Source organism: Myodes glareolus, chromosome 11, assembly GCF_982192425.1.
Source record: "Myodes glareolus chromosome 11, mMyoGla1.1, whole genome shotgun sequence".
In the NCBI taxonomy this organism is placed as follows: Eukaryota; Metazoa; Chordata; class Mammalia; order Rodentia; family Cricetidae; genus Myodes; species Myodes glareolus.
Genome location: NC_142036.1, coordinates 14,005,819 through 14,027,248, shown reverse-complemented (window position 1 = coordinate 14,027,248; position 21,430 = coordinate 14,005,819). Strand labels below are relative to the sequence as shown.

The following is a 21,430-nucleotide window of genomic DNA, read 5'->3' as shown; positions in this document are numbered from 1 at the left end:
AAATAACTTCCTGGAGTCTGTTTTCTCATTCTACCATGTGAGACTCAGGAATCAAACTTGGGTCCTTAGACTTGGTAGAAATTTTCTTTATTCTCACTTGCCTCAAACATAGAATCTTAAAAAAAAATTGATGTATTTTATAGGTCTGAGTGTTTTGACCGTAGGCACATATGTGTACTATGCGCATATCTGGTGCCCACAGAGGTCAGAAGAGGGCATTAGATCCCCTGGAACTGGAGTTGCAGATGGTTGTGAACTGCCGTGTGGGTGCTGCTGGAACTAAACTCCATTCCTCTGTAAGGGTAGCCAGTGCTCTGAACTGCTGAACTGTCTTCCATTTCCCAAACATTGAGTCTTTTTTTTTTTTTTCCCCAAACATTGAGTCTTAAGGCTGGAAAACCCTTCTTTGGTTCAATACTCTGCTCTCAGGACACAATGACTTGGAGCCAGGGCTCTAGGACCTGGCATTGCACCCCACAGTGTCCCTGAGTGCAGCCTACAGTGTCTCAGCTAGCAGCTATGTGCCTTATAGCTCTTGAGCAGGCACCATGGCCAGAGACTGCAGTTCTGTCTCTCGGAGCACCCCACGGCATCACTTCTCTGTATTTCCCTGGAGAGGGTTCTTTTAGACATGGCCCTGCTTCCATCTCAGGCCTCTGCCTGGGACAGCACATCCTGTAACAACCAATTTGAAATGGCCATATTTCTATAAACTTTGAAGAGTTGGCACCTATAGTTCCCATACACATTGGCTTCCTATGCTGTCTAAGGGGCCATTCCTGCACACGTGAACCCTGTAAAGACACAGCTCTGTGCCTCAGGAGCAACCACTTGAAACCATACTGCCCTCAGGACCTGAACATGGAGGCATCCTTGGATCATCTCATGTCATCCTCTTGAGTGGGTCCTCGCTCCCTCTATGCATATTGCTGTTTTCAAACTTCTTGTGGCCTAACATACTTAATCTAAGAAATGCTTTATTTTTAACTGTGTGCATGTATGCACATCTGTGTGGGTATTTGTGCACATGACTGCAGTGTCCACGAAGGATAGAAAAGGGCATTGGATTCCTTGAGCTGGAGTTACAGAGTCGTGAGCTGCCTGACTTGGGTGCTGGGAGCTGAACTCTGGTTCTCTGTAAGAGCAATACACTATAAACTACTGAGCCATCTCTCCAGTTCCTACTTTTACTCTATAAAGCCTGGTGTAGCTGGGACTTTTTCAAATCTTTAAGATCTAATTCTTTTTTGATTTTATTTCATTTTCCCACTTGCATTTTGTAAACAGAGACTGCGCCTTGGTCTCCCGATCTTCCAGACCCTAATAATCACACAGAAACTATGTTAATTACAACACTGTTTGGCTGATATCTCAGGTGTATTCCTAGCTAGCTTTTGCATCTTAAATTAACCTATTTCTATTAATCTGTGCATTACCATGAAGCTGTGACCTACTGGTAAGATTCTGGCAGGCATCTTTCTTCTTTGGCAGCTACATGGCGTCTTTTTGACTCCGCCTATTTTTTTTTCTTTTTTTATATCTCTGTTCAGATTTTCCACCTGGCTTTACTCTACTAAGCCATTGGTCTGAATAGCTTTACTCATTAGCCAATAAAAGCAACACATATACAGAAGGACATGCCATATCATCTCCTCTTTTCTGTCTAATTAAAAAGGAAGTTTTAATTTTAACATAATAAAATTACATATAGCAAAACAGTTATCAAGTAAGAATTACAGTTAACAATATTTCTTTGTGAGTCTAAAGTTTTATATCTAATTTATCTTTTATTATAACTAAGCAAAACTATAGCTATCTCTCTTCAACTCCATCAAAGATCCCAGAAGGATATAATATTACCTAACTTAACAGGAAGTGCATTATAAGCAACTTCCAAAACTCTAGAATTGACAGAGACATCTCACTGTCTGGACAATCACTCAAAGTTCTTCTGTAACGTTGGGGCATCCATCTTCAGCATGTAGGTCCATAGTATCCTGCAGACTTTTCCATGAAGCAGGAAATTTGAAGATCTGTTCCGCCTTGTAATGGCAGAACATCATCATGTCCAGTTCATGCAGCGTACTATCAAGCAGTCCAGGCAAGAGCAGTTTCTTGCCCAAATGGCTAGCTCATATTAAAGGCAAATTCCATAATGCGTTTCTTCAGTGTCCACCAACCTCTCTGAAGTAATTGGTGTAACCAGAAGCAGACATGTCTCATTGTTGAGAAAAGTCTAAGTTTTAAAAACCCTTTAAATGCCATATTCTGTAGGTGTTTGAAGTGTTGAAGATTATCTGTCTAATCTCTGTATTTTAAATATATCTCTGTATTTCTAGAAAACCTAACTAACGTATTTAAAAGTTTGATTGTTACAGATGACTATCTATTAATCTGTATTTCTTAATTATACATTATATTTTTAAATGAGCTGCACATATTACCTTAAACAAGAACAGAAATACATATACACAGTGTAATAAATCTACCTTAAGTTTGTATCAATAGACCAAGATCTATACCAATGCAAAGTATTCATTTCTATATCTTATCCCCCTTTAAATGAAAACAAACATTTATAAGCAATCATTTTGGGAATTTAGGCATAGTTTTCTCCAAACTGCTTCCTGCTGTTTGTTGGATGAAATATTTTTCGGGATCATGTTTCATCAAACCACGTTAACCTGGAATCCACAGGTTCCTATCCTCTGTAGAAAACCTCTTTTCCAAAGTAACATATCCTTAGACTCAAATTTTGAAGTGAAGATATCTTTAAAATATATATGTTGGTTTAGCTTAGCAGCCCCCAGAATCAAATGTTTTTCAGCAATTAAAAATTTAAAGAAAACACAATAATATACATAATCCAGACTCACTGTGTATATTCCGTCCTTACATGGCTTAGTTTTTCACTCTATTGCTTTTTTTTTTATTTCTTTTTTCTCAACATATATAGGAAAGTCGAGTGGCAGCTGCAGGCACTGTGCTGGCCAGGGCTGTCAAAGTCTCTCCAGTTACTCTGGCATGCAGTTGGAGACCCCATGGCTCACTCTATTGCTTTTTAATATTTATTTTACTATCTTTACTCCTTTAATCTATGATTTTCTGTACTCTTTCTTCTCATAAACCCATGTACATTATCTAACAATGTGAGCCATTTAGAGGTCTTTTTTATCTGAATCTAGTTTTTTTGTTTGTTTGTTTATCTGCATCATTTTCTGACCAAGAGCAACTTTTTTTTTTAAAAAAAAAACACTAAGTGGGCATGACTAGGACCAACTCTGTAGCCCTGCCTGTTGGCTCCATCCTGGCTCTTTAGACTAACTAGGCTGGCCTTGAACTCACAAAGATTCTCCTGTCTCTGCCTCCCCGAGTGCTGGGATCAGAGGAGTGCACAACCACCACCTGGCTTCACCAACATTTCTTAAAAGTTGATATGACTATGTACACCTGTAACCACAGTGCCTGGTAAGTAGAGACAGGAGAATTGCTGGCACTAGTTGTCCAGCTAGTGTAACCACCAGTAAGCTGCAGGTTCTGTGGGAAACTCAGTCTCAAAAAATAAGGCACAAAGAGATAGAGGGATTTTTTTGTTTCTTTGTGTGCGTTGTTTTGTTTTGTTTTTTCTTTTAAGTCAGAGTTTCTCTGTAGAGCCCTCCTGGAATTCACTCTGCAAATCAGGCTAGCCTCGAACTCAGAGATTCGTACTTTCACCTCCTGAGTGCTGGGATCAAAGGCGTGAGCCACGATGCCCAACTTAGAGGAAGATATTTGCCATCAGCTTCTGTCCTGTGAACACACACACACACACACACACAGAGAGAGAGAGACAGAGACAGAGACAGAGAAGAAAGCAAACAAAATAACATGTTTTGGCAGTCAAGTGTTCTTTTGTGTCACTGTTTGTCCTCCTGGTCTTGTTGCTGCACAGCCCCCTTTGTTAGCCTTCAACTACTAGCCAAGCAGTGGCACAGGCCCTGTGGGGCTCTCATACATGTCAGCATTGCTGTAGGTCTTAGATTCGGAGCAGGACCCTGCAGAACATGTTCCTGAGGTGGAGGAGGACTTGGATCTTCTCTATGACACGCTGGACGTGGAGAACCCCAGCGACAGTGGCCCTGACATGGACGATGATGACAGTGTCCTTAGCACCCCCAAGCCCAAGCTTAGGTAAGCCATGCCAGGTTGAAATTGTTACTTCTAGTAAGCTTGAGCCTAGAAGGAATTCCAAGTGGCCTGACACTATTGTTTTGGAATGATCTCCGTTGGTTTGAGTTGCCCTGTGATTGTGACCCATATTTAACTCTGGGGCACCATAGGCTCGTACGGTTCTCTTAGGGTAGACCAGCAGGGACATCCAGAGAGGAGGCAATATGGGGCGAGTCCGAGGTTATAGTGGGGAACAAAGCCAGGTAGCTTTCTCCCGATGACCAGAAGAAAAGAAAACCTTTGTGTGAGAGGGTGTAACTGCTCTTGACCCATTGGAGCTTGGGCGGAGTATTTCTCAGGGTGAGTAGTAACCATGTAAATAGACCACAATGCTTGCATGTGCATTGGGAACTACAGACAGGCAGAACCATCTGAAGGTGGGGAGGGGAGCATCTAGGAAAGAATTTAAGCTGGAAGGTTTTCTGTGACACCACAGCTTGGTCCTTGAGGCAGGCTGCAGAAGAATGAATAGCCCCAAGGTGCCCCCACTGTCCTCAAGTTTGAGGTGTACCGGAAACTGCAGGAGTCTACTGTATAGGCAACAGAAGAGACCCCCAACCAGGGCCCCTTCTTGGTTTCGCTGGTAGGACAACTGACCAGCCTGGCCTAAGGCAGAAAGAAAAGAAGGAAAGCAGGCCAGTACATATACATGTGCTGTGGACTGGTGGGACCTGGAGAGGCTTAGCCCTCAGGACAGGTAGTTTATAGACTTAGGTCTTGGTGTAGAGACTGAGAACAGGGAGACTCAGGAAGTTCCAAAAAGTTAAAGACCTTTCACTTTTTACGTTTCTAATCTGGACAGTAGAGAGAAACACAAAAAATTTGGGTTTCTTGTGTCTTGTAATTAATTAACCATAATTCACAGTAATGAATAATTATTCATTACTTGATTGCTTATGGCTGTAGTCTTGGCATTTGGGAGACTGAGGCAGGATTACTGAGTTTAAGGGCAGCTTGGGCTATAGAGTGAGACATTGTTCATTAAATAAATAAACTCCAACATCTATTATGCTTCCCATTCTGAGGTGGCATCCTCAGGCCTTGCTTCTTTTTCTGCCTACGTCTTGCTGGGCTCAGGTCAGCATGTTGAACTGCCGGCATGGGAAATGCCCTTTAGGTCAAGCAAGCTAGTGTTCCTTGTTCTCCATTTCAGTCCCCCTTGTGCTCACCACTGGTTCTTCTGCCTCACGTCTGTAGTGACTGCTGGGATTACACTGGGTCTACCCAGAGAGTCTGGATCCTCATGAGCCCCATGACATTAACTATGATGGCATAGTCCCTAGCCAGCTAATACCTGTAGTTCTGGGGTGATATGTGATCACTTTGGGGCCATGATCCCAGGTGGCAATGCATAAGTGACACCCTGCATCTCTAGATTTCTGTATAGCTTCATCACCCACATAACCATGAAGGTATCCTGTCTGGTAGTTTTGCTTGACTTCTTTAATATCTCTTGGTTTTCTGCTTTCCTTGTCTCCTATTTCTTCACTCACACTTGACCTGCTGAAGTCAGATACATTGGTCCAGGTTGGTCTGGATTGGCAAGAGCTGGCCCGGCTGGTCTAGAGTGGCTAGTGGTCTAATGGCTATGCTGGATTAGTTTGAAATGGCTTTGTCATGCTTGGTCTGTTGTGGCCTAGGGTGTGAAGTCATCTGTGTTGGTCTGGAGTAGTCTGACTAGAATGGCTTTAGATGTTCTGGACTTGCCCATGATACCTTTATGCTGTTGAGAATGTTCCTCTGATTTCTGTTATCTGACTACAGATATCAAGGTTCTCATCAGGCCCAACCCCCATTAAGAACATGAGATATTCTGTGCTGATATCCAATCTCCTTGTGTTTTTGGCAGCCCCAACTTGGGTGAACATGAGCAGATGGGGTTTTCTTTTTTAAATTTAAATTTTATTTTGGGAGGGGGCATGTGTGTGCCACAGCGTGAGTGTGGAGGTCAGAGGACAAATTGCTAGGGTTCCCAATATGTGTGTCCCAAGGATCAAACTCAGGTGTTTAGGCTTGGCAGCAGGTGCCTTTACCCAAGGAGCCATCTCGCCAGCCCTGGAATACACATTTTCTGCAGCTGACTTCATAGCCAGTGCAGGAGCTGTGCCCACCTGGAGTTGAATTGCTCCAGAATCCTACCATGTGTGTAAGGTTCCCTCAGCAGTGGATGTCTAGTCACACAGCTCTTCCACACTTGGAGCATCTTTGGATGTAGCTCTGCTCTGCTGTTGAGTTCTGTGCTGCCTTCCCTTCTGTGTGTGGTGGGTTGAACCTCATTTTCAGTGTATTGGGGATCTTTGGAAATAACATCTATTCCTTCTTTATCCAGGCCATATTTTGAAGGCCTGTCACACTCCAGCTCACAGACAGAGATAGGGAGCATCCACAGTGCCCGGAGCCACAGAGAGCCTCCAAGTCCGGTGAGTAGGGCCATGCTGTGCAGTGGTGAGACCCTTAGACCAGGCTGGGCCTTCTCTTCCTTCCTGCCCCTCTGAGTCCTGAATGCCTAGCCAGCATGTACCTAGTTGGGCTGTGATGTGTCCTGGGCTCAGAGTTCCACCCAGTAAAAGATGGCTTTTCAAATGTAATCCTGAGCTAAAAGTCTGTGAAATTCCCAGCCAGTCTTCCTAGGCTTCCTCCTATCCATAAGTAGACATCCTTGTTCTGTAGCATAGCCCATTTCCTGTCTTGTCACCTGCAGGCTGATGTACCTGAGAAGATGAGATCTCTGGGAGGCCAGCAGCCAAGTGACAGCATCTCTGACACGGTAGCCCTTGTAAGCAGTCATGGGGAGCATCCACCATGTGCAGCCGAACTCAAGTGTACAATGAACACCACATGGAGGGCTTTGTGTTCATATACTCTGAAAGTGTGTGTACCACCCTCAGGGATGACCCTGTAGCTCAGGTGGATGGATGTGTTCCTAGCCTTGCTATCAGACCCAGGCCCTCATGGAGTCTCTCAGATATGGTGCAGGGTAGTTGGTGTTTCCAGCAGGTTTGGTCCTGATCTCTTAGTAATAGTTGGACCAGGAGCTACTTGTGGGAGAGGAGTACCTTTCCTCTTGCCTCCTTATGCCTGTGTCTCAGCAAGACCTTAAGTCAGAGGAAGCCCAGAGCCTTACCTTAAACCAAGAGCACATACATAGGAGAGGCATGGTAAATGTTTCTGGCAGGGTGAGTGCATATGGCTTTTTCTCAATCCATCAGAGTTCACCAGCCCCTCGAGAGCCATCAGGGCAACCTGATGACAGTCCAGAGACTGAGACCTCTCTCCTGGATGTCTTCACTGAGAAGCTGCCACCCAGTGGGAGAATCACCAAGACTGAGTCCCTTGTCATCCCTTCCACCAGGTGTGGGTCTGCGCTGAGGGACTGTGTACCCCTTTGGGAGGGGCTGTGGGAAGCCAGATATTTGGGCCAGCTCCAGAAACTGCATGTGGGTCTCCTACCCAGTCTGTCTCTGGCCATCTGCTGGCTTGAAACCCTAAAGCCAATGTGCCCAGAGGGTGCCACCCACTTCCATTCTGCTGTTCTTGGAAATGAAACTGCTGAGAGTTCGTGGTGCTGGTACAATTGCAGTATCTTATCACAGGGTCTGCTGGGTGGAAGTGTGACAGCTGTTGTGGGACAGTTCAGTTTGCAGCCTTCAGTGAGCATTTGGTCTACCACTGCAGATGTTCTCTACCTTTCCTGGTCTCTAACAGGTCAGAGGCCAAGCCAACCGGCCGCCGGGGCCGGAGCACATCCCTGAAGGAACGGCAGCCAGCTCGACCACAGAATGAGCGGGCCAACAGCCTGGACAATGAGCGCTGTCCAGACACGAGGAGCCAACTGCAGGTTAGGGTGGGAGCTGAGGAAGGATGCTCCAAGTGACAAGCAGAATAGAGCAGCCTAGGGGCCCTGAGAACTGGCAAACCTGGAAAGTTTACTATGAAATTCCATGCAGACAGGAAGACAGTCATAAGTCTTGTCAGGAAGCCTGTTTACCCTGGGGCTGGTTTTAGCCATCTTATTGATCTCTCTGAATCAGAGCCACCCAAAATGTTGCCACTCTAGACCAAGGGACCTCCATGTTAGGTATGTCCATGCCTGCTAAATTTAGGGTATGGGATATAGAGACCCAGGGCTGGAAGTTGAAAGGCCTGGGTGCTACATCTCCTTGTGTGGACACCTCACTGTCTCTAGATTCCCAGGAAAACTGTGTATGACCAACTGAACCACATCCTCATCTCTGATGACCAACTCCCTGAGAATATTATTCTTGTCAACACCTCTGACTGGCAGGGACAGGTAAGGGGTATAGCTGTGTGCCCTTCTGCTGTGAAATTGAGGCTTCATATGACCTTGAATAACACCAGTTATGCTGGGGGAGAGGGGATGCTGATGACCAGCTTTTCCTATGGACCCTTTAGGACCTGTGGTGAGGGTTGGATAGGTGCTATCCAGGTGCTACGCCAAGGTCATTGTCAGCTTGTCCCTTTTAGTTCCTCTCAGATGTCCTGCAGAAGCATACCCTTCCTGTGGTGTGCACATGCTCTGCTGCTGACGTGCAAGCTGCCTTCAGCACCATTGTCTCTCGGATACAGCGATAGTGAGTCTACCATCCTTCCTTCCTTACCTGGGTACCACCCTTTGGCTTTTCTGCCTGGGTATTTACTGGGGCCTTGCATCCCAACCCTGTCTGCTACTTAGAGACAGGGGATATTTGATCCTAAGAATCATGATGGTTCCAGATGTGCTGCCCATAAACTCCCCACAGCTGTATTCTGATTCCCAGTGGTTATCTTGAAGCTCATTTGGCTGTCTCTGGCGGACTGCTTCCATTTACAGTGATCCCAGCAGAGGTCTTGAGCAGTTTTCTGACCCAGGCAGATCCAGGCAGACATTCAGCTTCCCATCTCCCAAACTCAGAACTCCTTTTGGTGGGGCATCCTGGATTTGATAGTTCCTGCACTTTAGGGGCATAGGCTTCCTAGAGCTCAGCAGGGTGATCCTGGGCCAGAGACAGTGAGGCATCTGTCCCTCTCTGCCCCACCCTCTTGGGATCGCAGCTGCAACTGCAATTCTCAGCCACCAACCCCTGTGAAGATCGCTGTGGCGGGAGCACAGCATTACCTCAGCGCCATCCTGCGGCTCTTCGTGGAGCAGCTGTCTCACAAGACGCCTGACTGGCTTGGCTACATGCGCTTCCTCATCATCCCACTGGGTGAGGGACCTTGGGCTACTAGCCACCTGTAACTAAACCTGAGAGACCTCAGAGACAGGGACACAGCCTGGTTAGGGTAGAGGTACCAATATGGCATACTTCTATTGTTTAAAAATTCACAATTATTTTCACTATATTGAAAAGTCATGTGTGCCAGACATAGTATTATGCCTGTTACCCTAGCACTTGGAAGTTTAGGATCATAAGTTCAGATCAGCCTGGAACTGTCACTTTCTATTTTTCTTTTTGATAAATGTCCTAATCATGTAGAATGTGTTACCTGGCAAACTAGTGGTCTACCACAGACCACTCCATCAGCTTTGGTTTCTGTCACCAGAAATACAAAGCAGTCTTTATAGTGACCCTGTGCACTTGAATTCCAGTAACCATTTGAAGTTCTGTAAAACACATCTACTCAGGCTTCATTTGCTCAGCAGTAGTGAAATGTAAAGGCAGCGCCTTGCCTGGGGCCCTTGTCTCGGCTGGCTTTTGTCCATCTCATTTGCCTTCCCTGGTCGAGCAACAGTAAGTGGGGACTTTGTCATAGCACCCTTGCAGGCTTACAGCAGAGGGGCTCGGGACAGCTGGGTTGTCTGGGGCTGAGCAACTCCATGTGGTGATGGATTTCCTGGGGCTTCCAGGCTCCCACCCTGTGGCCAGGTACCTGGGCTCTGTGGACTACCGCTACAACAACTTCTTCCAGGATCTTGCCTGGAGAGACCTATTCAACAAGCTGGAAGCCCAGAGCAGTGGTGAGGCCTGGGCACTGTCTTGGGGAGGGGAGGGGGCTGCCCCATGCATCTACAGTCCTTGCATTGGAGAAAAGGCCCCTTCTCCTAGGGACTTCCCATCACAGAGACCCTATTTCTCAGGGCCAGCTGTGGGACAGGAGGGGGTGTTATAGGGCTTCCCTCATCCAGCCTCAGTTTTTAGCCTTGCCGTGGGGCATGACACTGGGGAGGGGCAGACACAAACTCCAGAACCTGCCTCAGGATTTGAGAAGAAACCATAATAACCCAACCTGGGACCATTGTGGGTGGGCACTTGAGCCAGAGGCAGCTAGCAAAAAGCAGAGCTAGAGAAGAACCAGAGTATTGTGCCTGGGACCCTGGCAGATCCAACCTATTCACCATGCTGACTCTTTGCCGCCTCTGCCTTGTGCAGTGCAGGACACACCAGACATCGTGTCACGCATCACCCAGTACATCTCGGGAGCCAACTGTGCTCACCAGCTCCCCATCGCCGAGGCTATGCTGACCTACAAGCAGAAGAGGTAACATGGTGGATCAGGGCTGGGGCCCCTCTGCTTCTTATAGGCTATGGGATAGACTCAAGGGACCAGGATAAAAACCTGAGTGTGCCTTCCTAGCAGGATCCTATAGTGAATTCGTATTGGGTCAGAATGCCAGGTTGGATTTTCAGAGCCCTTACTTTTGTGCTTGTTAATATCCTCAATGATGTACTGGAAGGCCCTTGTTCCTATAGTCCTCATATCTGGTCATGTTCTGGCCCCATGGCTTCTTCCCCACAGGTCCCCTGACCCTACTTTGGCCTCTGAGTGAACAGTCAGATCATGTTCCCATCTGCCCAGAGTTGGGCAGTGCTCAGGAGTTGTGTGTGAAGGACTGGACAGAGTGGGTCTTGGCCTGGACCTAGATCCTTCCTCCCAAGAAGCTGAGGGGCCCTGAGCAGGGCCTCCTCAACACTGGATCTTAGGGAACTGAACACGCCTTTCTTGGCTCAGACCTCTGAACAATCAGACCTCTGAACTAATTTCTTAGTTAGGGTTTCTTTTGCTGTGAAAAAAGACACTGTGACCATGGCAACTCTTATAAAAGAAAACATTTAATTGGGTGGCTTCAGTCCATTATCATTATGGTAGGACATGGCAGTGTACAGGCAGACATAGGGCTGGAGGAGTAGCTGAGAGTTCTACATCTTGATCCAGAGGCCATAGGAAGTGATCTGAGGCATTGGGTGTGACTTGAGATGTATGAGACCTATAAGCCTGCCTCTCCATTGGCACATTTCTTCCAATAAAGCCACACCTCCTAATAATGCCACTTTCTTTGTGGCCATTTTCTTTCAAACTACCACACTACCCTTCTAGAAGAGTTAAGTGCACAGAGCCTAAGGAAAGCTCCTCTTTGGTGTCTAAGGTGAGCCTAGCACCCTGCTCAGGAGGGTAGACCCTGCAGCCATTTACAACAAATATCTTTAAATTGCATGTGCCATAACAACACCTTCCCCCAAATGAAAGACAGTTGAAGGCTAATCCAATGTAGTAGGTCAGCAAAGAATTCCTGGCTGCCTGGTAGCAGGGCCAGATCCTCTAGGAACCCTCACCCCCTCTCAGCTGCTGCTCCAGATCCAGGTGGGTGAAGATTCAGCCGGACCCCAGGAGCCATTCTGCTCCTGCCTCAGTGCCTGGAGGACTTGTTGCTGCTCCAGGGAGTCCTAATGTGTGTTTTCTCTCTTGGTGGCCTTCCCAAAAAGGAAAAAACACTTTCACTTTGACTTTACCCTGAGGTACAACTCTCTGGCCTATACCCTTATCTGTCTCTAGGCTGGTCTTTAGGGCTTGTTTAGCAGGATCATTGCCCAAGTGCCTCTCCTCTGATGCCCCAGGCAGCATTCCTGTTCCTTGAGGAGCAGGAATGAACCCTTTTCTTGGGAGAACTGCACATGGGTTCCTCAGCCCACAGAACCAACCTCAAGGAGTTTGTGCTTCTGAGGCCTCTTGTTAAACTAAGCGTGGTGCTGGCATCTGGACTTCCCATGCTGGCTTTGCTCCTCACACTTAACAGTAGCAGTAATCTGACCACACACAGCCTCAGAAGAATGTGGCACCACCAGTGTTGGTCCTAAATTTAAGAGTGTGGAGTAGGAGGTCAAGGAGCTGGCATAGTATGGCAGGTGCCTTAGCCACTTTCTGCTCTATAAAATCAGCTCCCAGGAACGGCAGAGCCACAGAGAGGGTTTTTCTAGTTTCTTTGGGGAGGTAGCCAGGCTTTTGAGGACCCTAAATAGGGATAAAGTGCTTTTCTTCCCTAAGAAGGTTTCACCCTCTGAAAACTTGACTACTCTCAGGTACCCTCAGAGCTACCCTTTTCGTTGCTGAGAGGGTCCTACCCTCTGTCTGCCACACTTGCCTCAAGGTGTTTGTCCTGGGAAAAGTGCCCAGGATAGAATCATGGGTCCAGGGTCCTCGTTGCTGGTAGTGCTACCCTTTATCCAAACCAGCAGAACACAGAGGAGGGTCCTTGAATACCAGTTTGCCCTGCTAAACAAGCTCACCCCCCCAAGTTAGAGAAAGACCAGCCTTCATCCTCTCTCCTGCCTTGAGGCTTGGCCTGTGCCACCTGCTGTGACAGGAGGAGCCTGCAGCATGCTCTCCTGTGCTGTACTTATATCTAGTAAGAAACCAGGCTTGAGGAGACGCTCTCTATCCCCCAGACCTTCCTCTGCCTATAATACAGTAGTGACACCGGCACTAGGTAGGCACAGGTACCAGCCAGGAACCAGTGAAGACCCATGTTGCTTGGCCTTCCATGTCAAACTCTGGCAGGGTTTACATGCTCTTGCCTGCCTCTTACCTGAAGCTGGGGTGGAGCCTGTCCTTTGATGGCAGCTGAGTCCTCAGGTCATACTGGGACGACACATGCTCCAGACCCCTGTTCTGGTGTACATGAATGGAATGGTCCTTGGGCCTACACTCTGTCTTTGGCATCATGGCAGTCTTGGGAACAGATCAAGGGCATGGTTCTTAGACTGCCAACCACTTGACTTCCTTGTGTACCTGTGCTGCAAGCCCTGGCTGCCTCTGCATCCAGGCTCTTGATTAGCAAGCTAGTGTCACTGCTGTTGCACCCATGCTGGTGCTGTCTGCATGGCCCAGGATGCAATATGGCGCTGGTGTCATAATTGCTGTACCTATGCTGGTTCTGCATGGTCCCAGATACAGCTTGGCTTTGAGTCCTGGTAGCTTCTCCATGTTGCAGTGTCTCTTGTGTCTTGTCACACATGGCCTTGTCAGCCCTGTCAGCCCTGCTCTGTTCCCAAATATCTTAGAGTAGACCACAGATAGGAGGCTGCTCTGCCATGGTCCTAGAGGGCCCACAGAGTATGGGTAGCCCAGTGGGTTTCAGCCCTCCACACTGGGAACCGTTATGCTTGTCTGCGTTTTAGAGCTTTGGGGGCCTGAAGTATTATATGAAGTGGACAGAAAAGAGTATGACAGATTGGGGTTAGGAGTCAAGTCATCTGGAATAAACAAGGGTGAAGAGGTTTCTCTTGTCAAAACTGCCCTCCTTTGATGATGTAAGTCACAAAACAATCCCACACCAGTTCAGAATTATGAATAATAAAAGGGTTATTTATTTAAGGGGAAAACTTACAGATCACTGTCCTAGATACCACCCAAGTTCTGTTTCCCACAAAGATATGTCATTGAAAACTGTGTTAGACAGTACCTGCTGCAGTGCAACACCTGAGGGATACCCTGAAGCCTAGACACAGGGAGAAGCCCATCCATCTTAGGCTGCTCCACACTGGCCTGATGACATGGACATCTCTGAAATAGATGCACTGACATCCAGTACCAGTGTGAGGAATCAAGGTAGAATTGAGAGAACCATGCAGAAGTAACTTCAGTTGCTAAAATGCTCTTCAGATCAGGGAATCACTGTGGGAAGGCAGGCAGGAAGGGCATGGACTAGCCCTGCCATCAGGCCTTCCAAAAATGCAAGACACACTCTGACTGCTAGTGGAACCATGTGCTCCAAGCTGAGCCTCCTCAGAGAAGCACCCAATGCCTAGCCCTAGTGGGCAATGCATGGAAGAACAGCATTCTTCATCTCAGCTCCTGACCTCAGACCCTTGGTATCTTAATGACGCATGGGCCATGACTTCCAGGACAAGCTACTGTTTTTGCAACATGTTATACAGAGTTAAGTCCAGACAATATCTTATCCAGTCAACTACTCAGACTTGTCCCAAGAACCCTGCTCAAGCCTCAGGCTACACTTAGATGTTACTATTAGAACCTAGTATCTCTACTTCAGCACCTTAGACAAAGCTGTAGCCTCTAGAGATGGCAGTGACTTCACCTAGACTCAGGAGGAAACCTTCATGTACTGGTTTTGGGAAGGGCAACCCAGTCACTGGAGAAGGCCCAGTTCTGGATTCCATGGGGCATGCACATGGAGCAGGGAATTGGCTTGGTAGGCCTGGAGACAGGCAGATGGACAGGACTTAGCAGGCACCTGTGATAAAAACTTCTCTCAAGAGTTACAAGCTCTAGTGTTCTCTCCCCAGTTGCAGGACTACACACCAATTTCCTTGCAGTGATGCAGGAATCCTCTGCTTATTATATTGACACATGGAAAAAAAATCCAAGTATTAGCCAAGTCATCCAGGGGCCTTTCTGTAGTGACAAAGAGTACCTGTGGGCAGACGATATGACCGGGAGCCATGGTGGGTAGGGGTTAGGGATGAGTCGGCTGGGTCCCTGGGCCAAAGGACAGCTGAGTTGGGGTATTCCAGCAGGGAGTCTAACAGTCTGTTTTTGCTCCCAGCCCTGATGAAGAATCCTCTCAGAGGTTCATTCCCTTTGTTGGGGTGAGTATCACCAGCTTCATTCACTGGAAACCTGAGCCTGCCAAGGCTCCTGTCAAAATAGAGTGCTTTTATATTAGCTTACACACACAAGAACCTTCCTCCCCGTGTGAGCTGACGAGGGCTGCTTAATTCCTTGCCATATAACCCCCTTGCTTCCTTCCTGCATTTTTTGGTCTGGGAGCTTTTGGTTCCCATAGTGAATACATGGGAGTATAAGTCCCTTTTCTGGGAGAGATGTGTCAGGCTGTCAACTCAATGTTGACACAGACGAGGAGGCTCAGCCCTGTCTACAAGATAAGGATGAGCCTCCTGGCAACTTTGCTCAGTTAGGGCTATACCTCCTGACATAGGCTAGACATAACCGAATGTGGAGTTTCAGACTCACCCCCAGTTCTGTTTTCATAGCCTTTTTTCATCTCTAGCAGAGGTTGTCCTGCTGTGAGACCTCTAGAGCGACATGAAACTTGCTTCCAAGTCGCCACAGCTATCCCCGTAGCTTTCTGTAGTGACAGAAGTGCCTATGGGTACCTGACATGGCCGAGACTGAATTTGATACTGTAATTCACTCTGAATTGACACAGCATCATATGGCTAATGGCTACTGTGCTGGATAGTTCAAGCCTGAAGCACTCTCCCCTTGCCCCATGTAGTACTGTGAAACAGCTCCTGCTTCTGCATCTGTATTTCTCCTGCCAGCACCTGACTCTGATAGATGTCTGGACTGGTCAGTCACATGCACATGGGATTTGCCACTGCCCAGAGCTGGGCCATGCTCCATAGATGGGAGGATGCTGGGACCCGTTTCCTGTTCTGGGCAGCAGCAGGGACATAGAAACCTCTTAGATGAACTCCAAGGTGGTGCCTAAGCAGAGCTGTAGGACTGCTCGACCTCCCCACCTGCCTCTAGCCAGCATCTATTACTTCCCAGGTTGTGAAGGTTGGAATTGTGGAACCATCTTCAGCCACATCAGGTAATTTCATCCCTCTCTGAGAACTGTTCAGATAGCCCTCTGAATTGGTGGTCCCTCTGGTCTTAAGGACTAGCACATTTCTACTGATTTTCCTATAACCAAGCCTCAGAACAAGGCAAACTAGGCAGTTCTCCCAGCCAATAGAGATAATATTCTGCCCTCCACGTAAGCTACTCTGCCTACTGTACTTGCCCTGAGAGCTGCCTCTCTAGCCCTAGTCCAGGCTCCAGCTAGCTGTGGGGCCAGACCAGAAGACGGTCTGACCACTGACCTGTGACTCCTCCCTAAAGGAGACTCGGATGACGCAGCCCCCTCAGGCTCCAGTGTGCTCTCTTCTACCCCACCGTCTGTGTCTACGTCTCCTGCAGCCAAGGAGGCCTCACCTACTCCACCCTCCTCCCCTTCAGTAAGCGGAGGCCTGTCCTCCCCAAGGTAAATAACATGGCTCTCTATCATGACATCCACCCTTTGTGTTACTGTCTTGTCAGCAGTGTGGGCAGACTTGGTGAAGGAGTGGCAGAGATCCTGTGAGGGATCCTTTGGGCTGGGTCCAGTTTGCTGTAGAGCAACTGTAGGAGCAGTGTAGGAGGTAATTGATGTTTTCAGTGAGTACTCTAAGGACGGGAGTCACTGAGCCTGAAAGTACCTTCGCACAGGGTGGGCCATTAAAAGAGGAACTGAGGGAGGAAATGCAGGTGACAGCTCCTTAGGCCCCACACAAGTGAACTGAGTCCTACCAAGCCATCTGAGTCTTGAGCAGAACTCAGACAACCAATTTGAAACTGGGGAGTTTTGGGTCCATGGTGAGCATGGCCTTAAGGTTAACTCAGGTTGCTGGCTCTTTGTCAGACTCGCCTAGCCACCTGATATCACCAGCCACTCCACCCTTGATGAAGCTATTTATCTAGGCCCTAGGAGAGTAGGTGTACAGGTTGCATAGCAATTTTGCTAGGGCCACAGGCACTAACAGTATTATCCCGGAAGACAAGTTGGCGGTCAGCTCTGCAGAACTTCTCATAGTTCCCAGGCACTGGCCAGCAAGTTAGTAGGTAAGATGCTAGCCACACCTCCCTGCCTACAGTGGCACAGTGACATCATGAGTGTGAGCACTTCCCTCTGCCTTTCACAGCCAGGGCATCGGCGCTGAGCTCATGGGGCTGCAGGTGGACTACTGGACAGCAGCACAGCCTGCGGACAGGAAGAGAGATGCCGAGAAGAAGGACCTGCCCACCACCAAAAACACGCTCAAGTGCACTTTCCGGTCCCTCCAGGTCAGCAGGTTGCCCAGCAGTGGCGAGGCTGCAGCCACACCCACCATGTCCATGACCGTGGTCACCAAGGAGAAGAACAAGAAGGGTGAGGTGGGAATGTACTGAGCAGGGACAATGGGAGAGGGGTCTCTGTGGTAATTATTGGTGATGGGGATATTCCCACCCCTTAGCAAGTTCCCAGTAAAGTCATTGTCATGAGCACACACCTCACCGCAGAAGGGGTCGGCAGTCAGACCTGCTTTGACAGCTGTGGCCCCTGAGCTGTGAGGATACTGAGGTTCTGGGTAGCTTCTGGCCTCAGGTGGAATATCAGGCATTAGGGTGCTGTATGTGGTCACGGCAAGAAGCTGAATCCCAGGTGAACAGGGGCCAGCCAAGTCTCCATCGCTACTGTTCTCCCATCCTGCCTGCTGCTGGGGCTCTGTCCAGCTTGGCCCTGAAGGAGCAGTGAATCAACAGCAGGGCTCTTTTCTTCCCAGTGATGTTTTTGCCCAAGAAAACTAAGGACAAAGATGTGGAATCTAAAAGCCAGTGCATCGAAGGCATCAGTCGGCTGATCTGCACAGCGAAGCACCAACAGAACATGCTTCGGGGTGAGCATGGGCCAGGGGACTCCACAGGGTGCTGGGGAATCAGTCCATGACCCAGATCCTTTTAGGTTCTTCCTGTAAAATGTGAATGCAGAGCTAAACAGATGGGTGGCTTTTCAAAGCCAGCACAGGAACCAGTTGTTTTCCTATGAAAGGCATGCTTACAGATTCACACTTGGAACACATTTTGATAAGGGACTTGCATACATCTTACAGCCTTTCAAGTTCAAATAATTTTTCAACCTTTTCTGTGTTTTTATTGATGAAGATATGGTAGAGGATTGTTAGAGAGTGAACCTAGGGTTTCATGCGTACTAGGCAAATGTTCTACCATTGAGCTATATTCCCGGCCCCTTCCTTACTTCATTTTAAAGATTAGTTTGTATATCAGTGTCTTACAGAGGCTATTCTGTAAGCAGTGCACTCAGAGTGTAGGACTCTTGAGCCTCAGTGAGTTTTGAGTCTTTGAGTCTTCCTTGGGCTCTCTGGAAATGCAGCTATTTTAAGTAAGACCCTGTGAGGTAGAGGTGGCATAAGTGAGTCATGCCTTGCTGAAATATGGCTTAGACTGTCTTTGCCACTAGTCCCTTGGGAAGTGGACCCACTATGGCAATGAGTCTTGGGAGGGCAGGTGGTAGAGAGGGCCTGGTAAGCATGGCTTCCTCCAGCTTCAGGATTACCCTACCCCTGGTAGCAGCCCACCATCCCAGGTAGTTGCTCACCAGGCAGGCAGATGGTGAGGTTGTCCTCTCCCACAGTCCTCATCGATGGCGTGGAATGCAGCGATGTCAAGTTCTTCCAGCTGGCTGCCCAGTGGTCTTCCCACGTGAAGCACTTCCCCATCTGCATCTTTGGACACTCCAAGGCCACCTTCTAGCCCCACCCATGGAAGAGCTGGCACAGGATGATGGAGGGGCCCATGTCCTGCTCTGTGTCAGCCATTGATGGAGGGACAGCTGTGTTTCTGTTAACATGTGGTTACTACAAAGACAGACTCTTAAAAACACAAAGAAACAGTCTTAAGTATGAATGTGCTCATAGCCCAGAAACTAAGGGGAAGCTAGCTAGCTCCCTGTGGGCCACCGAGTAACTTTGCTCTGCTTATTAACCAGAATATGTGGGCAGTGGAAAGGCTGGTAAGAAGAGACGTGAGCTCTGGTCTTATGAAACCCCAGAACTATACGCTAGAAGTGTTCTTGCCTTTGTGTCCTGTCCGTTCCTGAAGTCAGGATTCTGCTTTCCTGAGGAGCAGGGAGCAGGGTACAGTCTTTGGAGTTTAGTGGCCAAAAGTTGAGGGTAAAGAGCATATTTGGTCTCCTAGCATGGGATGGTGGCCCCTGGCACCCCATGCGTGGTTCCCAATAAACTCCAGCCTTATGGCGGAGGTTTTATAGTAGCAGATCTTTCTGATGCTCTTATACATTTGACGATGTAGCTGCCAAGCAGATGTTTTCTTGTGAAGTCCCCTTGGATGGAGAGCCAGCAGGAGCTACATACCTACCCCTGCCCCTCTGGCTGCAGTTCCAGAGGCACTGCTAGGCTTCTGCAGATTCTGCTGCTCAGATCGGTGGTCCTTGCAAATTTCCCAGTGTCTATCCTGGAATGAGAGACACTGCTAGGGTCTGAGACCTGGCTACCATGCCCTTACACCTCTATTCTGCCTGCTGGACAGGAACATCTAGGACTGGTTATGTGGGGTCTGAGTTGAAAAGCAAGGTTGTGAACTGGAAACAGGCAACTGGAGGTGTGTGTGTGTGTGTGTGTGTGTGTGTGTGTGTGTGTGTGTGTGTGTACGTGTGTGTGTGTACGTGTGTAGTACACATGTGCATGCGCGCAGTGTAGCCAGTGAAGGCTCCAGCAGGCTGGTCTAACTACAAAGGCTATCCAAGGATCTATCCAAACCATGCTCCTCAAAGCCACATGGATCCATTCTTGGTGGCAGCTCTATTCTTCACCACTTTCCTGCTCAGCAGGAGAGGGATGTGCTGGCCTGCAGCAAGGATCATCCTGACTGTACATGCCCCACCAGATTTATGAAGGGGTTCACAGCCTCAGTCCTAATTTTCTCAAGAATCCTTTCTACCTGAAGTGTCAGATGGAAAAGTGCCTGCCCCCTTGGAAACTGGCACTCCCAGGCACCCTGGTGGTCCATTTAGGAGCTCAGAAAATTACTAAGAGTAGGGCATACTGAGTTTGAGAACTCCTCACCTTTCCTGGGATGAAAAAATGGCCCATTTTCTATTTACTTACTTCCCCGCCTCACCTTGCTGAAAAGAGTCCATTTGTCCAGGGTGAGGCTCTGTACTGCTGCTGGGATCTGGGTTGGGCCCTAGATCCCTGGGTTCAGGGCTCAGTGACAGTGGAACCCCTGGTGAAGAGTACTCTGGAAAGATGCTGTTACAGAGTCAGGCCACTGTGATCCTTAGAGCTTAAGAGCAGAGCCTGGCTTACCGACCCCTTGAGTTTCTTCCCAAAGGTCAACCTTGGTAGAAAAGATTTGGCCTAGAGGCCTTGGGGCCAGGGATTCAAGCTCATGCCTGAGGGCAGCCCCTTTCCTGGATAACTCTTCCTCTTTATAGCATTCTTGATTGGTTCCAGAGGTCTGACTTTATACAAGTTCAGGGCCTGGGCAGAGCCTCTGTCCAGCAGCTGGCCCAAGGCAAAGTCAGCAAAGCCTGAGTACCATGCACCCACCACTATAGCCGTGATCCCCTGAGCCTCAGTTTCCCCTTTGGTTAAAGAGACATGTCCATTTTCCTTGCCTACCTCGTGGAGCTGTAATGAGGATTCCTAGAGAAGTACTTTTGTCCCTTTGAAGGATGACTAGACACCAAAGCCCCCTGACAGGTGTCAGGTGAGGACAACAGTGTGTGTATATGTCCCACAGGCCTTAGCCCTGAGGCCCTTAGAGCCTCCCAGTCTTAGGTCACTGTCTGTCAGCACTGGTTCCTCTTAGGCTGGGCCACACAGCCTGTGTGGATGGAAGATCTCATTCCTGTCAGTTGGGGACGCTGCCTTCACGTTAGTCCCTGCCCTCTGAGTATGCAGCTGGGTATCACTGTATGGTACCAGAGCTGGGAAAGGAGAGGCCGGCCCTTGGTTCCTGTGCAATGGCTTGTCCTAACCTTACCCTGAAGGCCTCACTTCTGCCTCTAGCCTCCATCTCAAATGAATTCCTTATAAAAAATGTCCCAGCACTTCTTCCCTGAGCCAGGGTACTGGACCCTCACTTGCTCTCCAAACCCCCACGCCTCCGGAGACTGCTGTGTCCTAGAGAGGGGCCAGCAGAGGCTGAAGGCCTTGCGTGAGGATGACTCCGTCCACTTTTGAAGACGGTCCAGCGCGTTGTGACTGATTTCTAGGGTGTGTGTATGTGTTGCTAGTTTGTTTGTTGTTTTTAATGGAAAGGATTCATGTAAATAGCTTTTTGGGAGCAGATGCTGATCTGTCCCATGCGACCATGTGGACGATTTCAAGGTGCTGAAGCGACACTAATAAACTGACGGCGCTCAGGCCGCCCACTGGTGTGATTTCTTTCAATATATTGGGGCCACGCGACTGGA

At 48.4% G+C, this 21,430-nt stretch overlaps 1 protein-coding gene and 1 non-coding gene across 6 annotated transcripts in view; one reads left to right on the top strand and one right to left on the bottom strand.

Annotated features, from left to right (window-relative positions):
• The window catches only part of Pacs2 (phosphofurin acidic cluster sorting protein 2), a 62,636-nt gene extending 41,250 nt beyond the window's left edge, over window positions 1–21,386 (top strand). For 3 of the 5 annotated variants that reach the window (XM_085698028.2, XM_085698027.2, XM_048431453.3), the window contains exons 9-25: window positions 4,013–4,170; window positions 6,539–6,629; window positions 6,911–6,985; window positions 7,419–7,561; window positions 7,915–8,047; window positions 8,396–8,500; window positions 8,695–8,801; window positions 9,262–9,416; window positions 10,058–10,168; window positions 10,581–10,689; window positions 11,913–11,945; window positions 14,993–15,035; window positions 15,964–16,006; window positions 16,297–16,438; window positions 17,136–17,362; window positions 17,757–17,870; window positions 18,626–21,386. In XM_085698028.2, coding sequence (XP_085554154.1) covers window positions 4,013–4,170; window positions 6,539–6,629; window positions 6,911–6,985; window positions 7,419–7,561; window positions 7,915–8,047; window positions 8,396–8,500; window positions 8,695–8,801; window positions 9,262–9,416; window positions 10,058–10,168; window positions 10,581–10,689; window positions 11,913–11,945; window positions 14,993–15,035; window positions 15,964–16,006; window positions 16,297–16,438; window positions 17,136–17,362; window positions 17,757–17,870; window positions 18,626–18,744 — 1,908 coding nt within the window. In that variant the 3' untranslated portion in view covers window positions 18,745–21,386. The remainder of the gene's footprint in view (window positions 1–4,012; window positions 4,171–6,538; window positions 6,630–6,910; window positions 6,986–7,418; window positions 7,562–7,914; window positions 8,048–8,395; window positions 8,501–8,694; window positions 8,802–9,261; window positions 9,417–10,057; window positions 10,169–10,580; window positions 10,690–11,912; window positions 11,946–14,992; window positions 15,036–15,963; window positions 16,007–16,296; window positions 16,439–17,135; window positions 17,363–17,756; window positions 17,871–18,625) is intronic. The other 2 variants (XM_085698030.2, XM_085698029.2) reach the window with 1 other exon arrangement.
• LOC125398642 (small nucleolar RNA SNORA44) lies at window positions 2,949–3,074 on the bottom strand. Its single transcript, XR_007231504.1, has one exon. It is a non-coding gene; the product is annotated as a small nucleolar RNA SNORA44 (small nucleolar RNA).
• Window positions 21,387–21,430: the final 44 nt, after the last annotated feature.